This window comes from Phaethon lepturus, unplaced genomic scaffold (assembly GCF_000687285.1).
Source record: "Phaethon lepturus isolate BGI_N335 unplaced genomic scaffold, ASM68728v1 scaffold11664, whole genome shotgun sequence".
NCBI classification, from domain to species: Eukaryota; Metazoa; Chordata; class Aves; order Phaethontiformes; family Phaethontidae; genus Phaethon; species Phaethon lepturus.
The window spans coordinates 1-7,833 of NW_010534016.1; the positions used below are offsets into that span (position 1 = coordinate 1).

Below are 7,833 nucleotides of genomic sequence, written 5' to 3' on the forward strand. Positions count from 1 at the left end.
CACTACCCTCTGGATGTGACCATCCAACCTACTCCTCATCCACCAAAGAGTTCACCCATCAAATCCACTTCTCTCCAATTTAGAGAGAAGGATGTTGTGGGGGACCATGTCAAAGGCCTTACAGAAGTCCAGATGGACGACATTGGTAGCTCTTCCCTTGTCCACTGATGTGGTCACTCCATCCTAGAAGGCCCCTAGGCTGGTCAGGCAGGACTTGCCCTTGTCCTGCCTATATTGCCCAAATAACCTTCATTGTTTTTTTTTCTCAGAAGAGGGAACGTCTCCTTATCCCGTTCCTTGCTCTACAAGTCATGGACTTTCTCCTCAGCCTCCTAACAATGTTCAGTTCCTACATACAAGTCCCAGCCATCATTTCTGTGTCCTCCCTTAGCCACACGGTAGGTAACAGCTCACTTCTGGGGTGGTATTCTCTGTTCTCTATGAGATGGAGACCGATGTGTAATGTAGGAATAAAGGATAATTATCCTGGGCCACAGTTCTTCATGGTGAGGTAGTTTCTACACTGGCTGGAGACAGGATGCAATCCTTGGGGGCTAGAGGGTGTACAAGGAAAACTAGTGACATTTGGGACATTGTTTAGTTTCCCATGTCTGGGAATCTTCCTGTTGATTTTATTTTCTGTCGCATAGCTTTGGGGAGGTCATTCTAGGCGTGCTCAAGCTAGGAATGGTTTTTTGGAGATAAGCTATCACTGCTCCAGCTAGAGACCTCTTCTGTGGAGCTTGTATAAATCAGTTCAACAAGATGGTTTGCTCATCATTTTGGCTAGTATAAGTGCATTAAATAGCTTAGGCTGTCAATGTGAACAAGGCACAGACGCTGTGTAAAATGTGGAAAATCTACAGAAGTGACGCAATCTTGTAATCATAACCAAATTCCTGCTCCCTGCCCTTCTTGCAGCAGGGACACTCGAAGATCCCTTTCCTAGCTCTGCAGCTGCTGGACTTCTGCCTGAGTATTCTCACCCTCTGCAGCTCTTACATGGAGGTCCCCACCTACCTCAGCCTCAAGTCTTCAGACAATGGGGTAGGTTATGAGCAAATTCAGATGATTTTTCATGTTGTGAACCCCTATGAAGTTTCTTTCAGTGGCTCTTAAGGCAGAGTAAACTTTCTCTGATCTCTATGATATATCCAGAAGTGTTCTGTTTGATGACAAAAGAGGATTTTCCATATGTTCTCACCAACACGGTGTTCTTGACTGACAGCATGCTTATGCATGTGTTTCTTAAAAGTACACCTTGTTTTTCTTGTAAGAATCTCATAGACGTAAATTGAAGAGCAAAATTATTTGGATAGAGCCTGCCTGCATGCATTGAAAATGCATAAACTTTTCATCTTTATTAAATAGTCATACTTTTAGTTCTCATTTAAATAGTCTTCTGAAAATCTTTGCCAAAGGAGCGTAAACAGTAGGAGGAAAAAAATATCCCTGTACTCCTTCTAATGAGGAAAGGAAGGTAGCCTGTCCCACTTTTCGGAGAGGCAGGTTTGCTGAGAGCTCCATCACTTTTTGTGACCCTGGTAGAGGGAACAAGTGTTTATGACTGAGACCCTCTCCTTCTTTTCACAGGGCTTTTTGCCAACCCTGGAGAAGTTACCAACAGAGGAGTATGCCAAAGTGATGGTCACCTTCACCATTGCCTTCATTGCTGTCCTCTTCCTGAAGGTAAATGGCTGCAGGGTCTGGCGAGGCTGAAATTAAACTCTTTGGCCTGGGGGATAGGAGGAATTGGTTTTACTCCTGTCTCAAATATGCCAGGGCATTGGAAAGCCTTGTTGGTCTCTCCTTGGGCATAACAGGACCCATGCCTCGGCATAGTGTTTGAGGCAGGTCTAATATTCAAATCACTGGTTTTATGCTTCTGCAAGATGTGAGTTATAAACTAAAACCTCTCTTATACCCAGAAACTATTACTGCCCATTCATCTCTAGAAGGATAAGATGTTTCAAAACAAATATAGGAAACTCTTCTGCTATTGTGTGCCAAAATAAATTAGATCATTAAGCAGCAGCTTAGATCTTCCACTTGGGTAAGCTGCTGTATCCGCACTGATGTCCTGAAATTTAATTAAAACCCGTGAACTGCTAAATCCTGCTTACATCTCAGAAAACTCCACTGTGAGATGGTTTCTATTCTTCTTGCTTCAATGGATCAGAGAACAGGTTTTTCACTGAGGGGTTTCAGATCAGCTAAGAAAACTGGATCTTTCCAGGTACTCGAGCAGATTCTGTCACAGTGAAAAATGCTGCTTGTTAGTTGGAAAGCATTTTTTACTCAGACTCTTCCCAGGTGGCCAGACAAGCCAGTGTGGAGTGGAGCGTCTTGTATGATTGCACTGCAGACATGACTTTAATATATCTCTTAATATTTGCATAGACTGCGCAATAGGAGTGGAGATAACCCTGAAACCCACCTGGCAGTGTGGGTCTTCGGCAGAAATCTCACTGACCTGGCAAATGGGTTGATTTGAATTTTCCACAGTGTTAGCTACAAAACTGCTTAACTTGCAATGACTTCTTGCACTGGAGTTTGTAGGAATAAGGAAGGGGGGAGAATAATTAAAAAAAAATGGACAGGCACAAGTATTCCTTGGTCTACTAAACTCCCCAAAACAAGTCCTTAGGAACCCCATCCTTTAAACTCAGTGACCATCCCTCCCCTCTTCCATGTGTGGCAAAACCATTTTCACGAGAGAATTCCTTCCAAGTGATAAAGATCTGATGGGGAACGTGGCAACAACATGAAACATCTTAGACCTAAAAAGGCCATTTGGCCAATTTAGGGCCCATTGGTTTCAATTCACTAAATGCCCACACCAAGGTAGCATCTAAATCTGTTGGAGTACCCCAGGATCTTTTTGCATAAATTGACTTGCTTAATGACTCATTACAAGCATTCATTTCTCTTACATTAAAATGTTGTTTCTGTGTATCCGGTCCTGTTTGCCTGCCAACTTGCAATTACTGTCCCCAAATAGTTATATGCATTCCACACCATAGCAAAATTCAGCTAAAAGGCAGCCTGTCAGGTGGAGAAGAGATGAGGCGCCTGCCCCACTGAACACCTCTACCAGTGACCTCATGTGAGACCTTCAAGACTTTGCTCATGCTATTAGCAGGAAACATTTCTCTGACGATGCTAGGGAGTTGGTAACGCTCATCTTCCTCCTTTCCTGTAACACCACCCTTTGCAGGGAGCATGTCCTGTTGCAACGTGGAAGTCTCTCCATGCAACTTCACAGCTCCTTACCAGTGTGGTGGCTGGTTCTATGTCTACTTGTAGAGCTCCAGTTGTGATATCATTTGTTGTTCTAGTCTAAGTTCCTTGGAGTTGCAAAGTATTCAAAAGGTAGAGTGAGTGAAGGGATGATTCTTACGTAGCACCATTAAGGCAGTCTCCCTTGCTGATCTGTGTATACACAAGTAATCTTTATCTCGCCTCAGTACCATAAAGTCATCCCCCTCCACCACCACGGTGATAAGAATATAGAAATCAAGGGGAATAAAACATTTCTGATGGGAAAGGCAAGAAAGGGTTTAACATAATTCCTTCTGCAGTAGCTTGGTTCCTGACCTCTAGGACAAGCTTCCCAACTACTTAAAATGCCAATGGCTGCCAGAGAAGTTTGCAGTCTTAAACACAGTGTGGAGAGGGGTATCCTACAGTGACTCTTGAGTGTTTTGAGTTAGCCAGTAATGGGATGATGTCAAGGTCACTGGCTGCCTTTACATAAGCTGTGTGTACTAATGTGTGCTCGAACCTCCTATTGCTTGCAGCAGCCTTAACTGATGTCAACTTCATTGAATTCAGTGCAGAATACTGAATTGTCATTGCAGCAAATTCTTCCAGAACCAAAACCAAAATCAAAGAAATATTTTTTTTGTTCTATGGTGTTTTTTTTAATTTATTGGGATTTCTTTTGCGGATGAGCGGGGGGTTTTGTGCAGTTTATACGATGGCTTCAGTGTCTTGCATGTTTGCTCTCTGTATGAAGAGACGTTTGAAAGGGGGAAGGTTTTCGCAATACTCCCTAAAGGTGGTCAAAGTTTGGATTTACCTCCTCATCTCTGTAAGTTTGTTTGAGAGATGGATTCCTTCAACTCAGATACTTCATTCCTTGTTCTCATTCCTTGTCTTGGCTTTGTGTCAAGACAAACAGTCCTTATTGTTCTAGGAAATCCTAAGCTATATGGCTTGTTATGGGGGTGTATAACTCCCTAGGTTCCTTTGAAAATGCCAACGGTTTTTAAAGTGGAGTCTTATGCCAACAAAAATAAGAGGCACCCGACTTTGCCTTGCTGCACAGAGTAGGGAAAATATTTATTTAATATGGTATGTTTCACAGGCCTTGCTTATTTTCTGTGCCACAATCCATCAATCGATCCGTTTTTCTCAGAAAAGCTCCATTTATTGCATCTTGTAACTCTGTGAGGTGCAAGGCGGTCTTGACAGAAAAGTGTAGTTGCAACTATAGGATTTGGTTGAATGAGCTGACATTTTAGGTCAGTCCTAGTTGACCAGGGAGCCTTGGATCTCTGGGAGGTGGATGTTGTGCCCAAAGTGCCTTTCTGAGACATACAAATTTTGTAGCTTACTGAGAAAAATAACATGAAAGACATGCTTTCCTACCTGATGACATTGCACTCTCAGAGGTCTTAAGCATGTACTTTGTGTTTAATGGTATTACTAGTCCTATTGACTTCTCACACCAGTGTACTGTTCCAAATAGACAGAGTTGTCACCTTTCTAATGAAGGATCAAGAGATTTAAGGCCCTGGGACACATGGCCCCAGACTTCTACCTCCAGAGAAGAGAGTAGGACAGCAGCACGCTGATGGCAAAAGTGGAAATGCTCTTGTTGACTTGCAATGCAATGGCAGACTTCCCTGACCCTTTCCTTTTCAGGCCTATATGTTCAAATGTGTCCTGAGCTGCTTTAAGTATATTAAAGCCAGCAAGAGAGTGGAGGTGAAAATCGACCCACAAGCAGTTGAAAAGGTGAGTAAAGAATGGTTCAGATTTACACTATGAAAAGGCATGGTTTAGACTGATGATCCCTCTTTTTGCTTTTTTGGTGGTCTGAGAGATAGTTCAACCCTCCAAAGGTTCATTAACAGGTACTAATAATCAGTTTCCAATTATATTATATTCCTTTAGCTTTACTTTTGTATGAAATCTTTCAAAGTTGATGGCATCCGCAAGGAAACTGAAACTCAGACTTCAGGCAGAGCAGATAAATGGGAATGTATCATTCTCTGAGCCAGAGATGTGGTTTTAATTTCAGTTGAACTTTGGTTTCTCTGCCTAATAGTGCCACCCATGTTTAAAATTAAGTTTGTCTTCACCTTTCACTGGATCAATGTTGAGAGATTTGGTGCATTGCCCTTCATTTTAACAGTTTGCTAAATAATGAATATCAATGTCCTTGCTTAGATTACTGATGATCTCTTTAATAGTAGCATCCAGCTGCTCTGACACAATGGAAAGATATTGAAGAGCTTCCAAAAATAAGCAAAGCTGTAAAGATGGATGAGAAGTAAAGAGGAAGAATATGGAATGTTAAATTTAGGTATTTGTCTTGTTGAAACTTGGCAAATATGATGAGCCTTGTCTTGCCAGCAGTGTGTGCTCCTGCTGTGCAAGCATCGTGGCCCTCTGCAATGATCTGAGCTTAGCTTCTTTGCTTAGGCAATGAGGCTTATATTCTGGACATTAGAGATCCTCGGTCCATTTGTTGCAGCCATGCTTTGGGAGAAGGAGGTGGGACTGGCATCAAAGTGGTTATAAAGTGCTTCTGACCTCTAATTCTTCTGGATTTCTGCCCTTTATCTCTTACAGCCCATTTGGTTCTTTTATCCTGCTTTGAACTAGGTAAAGAAAAACATCTAAGATCAAATCCACTTGAAACCCTTCATGTGATACTCAGGGCATAACTAATGGTCTTCTCTTTCAGGCTATGCTGCCATCATATGAGGAAGCCTTAGAGTTGCCTTCCAAGGAATTGCCACCACCCTATGTAGCAATCTAAGCTCCACTCATGGAAAGAAGACATCTGTATTGCTGTTGGTGCCTCTTAGCCTTCTGTCAGATAATCAGCCTCGTTGAGAAGTCCTTACTTTACAGCAGTATCATGCTTATTACAATCTGCCTCACTTTATGAGCCTATGGAGAGTGATGGTGAACCACTGGAGCTGGTGTCTTATTCTACACTGGCAGTTTTGACTCGGTACTAATAAGCTGCAGTGCTAATTTTAACAAGCTTGGCACCAGGCACCACAGAGGTTCCCATCACTGGCCTCTGACATCTGGCTAATGTGAAGTGTAGGCACTGGCCTGAATCCCATGTCAGGCTTGCTTTATGCTACCAAGATGCTGTTGCTCATCTGTCTCATAGCTAACTCAGCAGCTGAGACGTTTAGGAAGTGGCATGGGGGGCAAAAAGGCAAGAACATTTTTGCTGAGATAGTCCAACCCTGAAGCTATGCTAACCGGCATCTTTTAAGGAGGACCCTAAGGGAAAGGGACCAGAAAAAGAATGAAGATCTCAAATGAACTACAATGCAGCTCTCATCCTGTCAGCTTATGATGATGATTAATAGTACGTACTCCAGAACATACAACGTGCAGGAATTATCACAGTATTGCTCTGCCATTTTATATCTGAGTGTTTGCATGTTTTTGCTTTTAGTGTGACTTGAAAGATTAGTTTCAATTAAAAAAGAAGTTAATGGCTTCAATGCTTTGCTGTCTGATTTCTGAACGATGATGATGTAGTATGTTGCAAGGAAGTAATAGTTCACTTTCTAAAAAAGTCAGTTAGCAAAAAAATGTACTTTGGCCTTAGGCCGATGTTACCTCATGTGTGTGCTGCTCGCAAAGGAAAAGATGGTATTTCTAAAAGCCAGCCTGGCAATTTCGTCTAAAAATCTACCTTGTTCCTTCCTCTTGCACATTATCACCAGTGATGAAGATCCTGCCCCAGGCATGCCGTCTGCGACACGTTCAGGACTGACTCTGCACAGCTCAGTCTCTGTAGATGGTAGTGAATAGTGTTGCTGATGACAGATGAGAGGTATCTGGAATTTAGCATCTGCTCACTTTTTTGGATTGTTGCTTACTTTTTAAAGCAAGTCAGTACGAAAGTGTAATTTGCTCAGTAATAAGTGTTCCAGCATCCTCCACAACATAGACCACAGCCTGGGGTCTTTGTTCTGCTGTGAGACAAAACAAAACAAAACGGTTCAATGGAAGATTTGTCAAAGTATACATAAGAAATGTCAGCGCTGCCCCATGCCCTTTTTGCTGGATGTGTATTTATGTATATGGGGATTAAGATAATGATGTTGGTCATATCCTTTTGAGCTGGTTTTCTCATCACTGGAGAGGGGTGATGATTCCCTTTCTCTGTGCTTCATCTCCTTCGCTCTAGGGACCAGGATACTCAACAACAGACATGAAGTCTGGAAGGGTGTACCACAATGACATCTTAATGACTCCAGTGCTTTTAAACATGCTTGAAATCACTCACAAAAGTACAAACCCCTCAAATTCTTCAAGCAGAAAATATTTTTTTCTGCCCCTATATCTGTCGATGGTTTAACTGTGACTACAGAGCAAGAGACCAACCCAAAATTCAACCAGAAAACCTTGCAGAAGCATGTGAAGAGCCCAGCTTCTTGCATCAATGTCCAGCCAAACCTCTTGCTTATTTAGGTGGGGAGATAAAACATTATATTTGAAAATATGAATAATCAATAGGCTACAGTACCTTCCAGACATTACCTGTGAGCCCTCTTGGTCATAGTTCTG

General features: G+C 42.3%; 1 protein-coding gene across 1 annotated transcript; it reads left to right on the forward strand.

Annotated features, from left to right (window-relative positions):
* Nucleotides 1-269: 269 nt before the first annotated feature.
* Nucleotides 270-6,297, forward strand: LAPTM5 (lysosomal protein transmembrane 5; the record flags this gene model as incomplete). Its single annotated transcript, XM_010285392.1, has 5 exons — nucleotides 270-398; nucleotides 922-1,047; nucleotides 1,594-1,689; nucleotides 4,930-5,022; nucleotides 5,978-6,297. Coding segments are annotated over 5 exons (519 nt in total), but the record flags the coding sequence as incomplete, so codon positions are not given.
* Nucleotides 6,298-7,833: the final 1,536 nt, after the last annotated feature.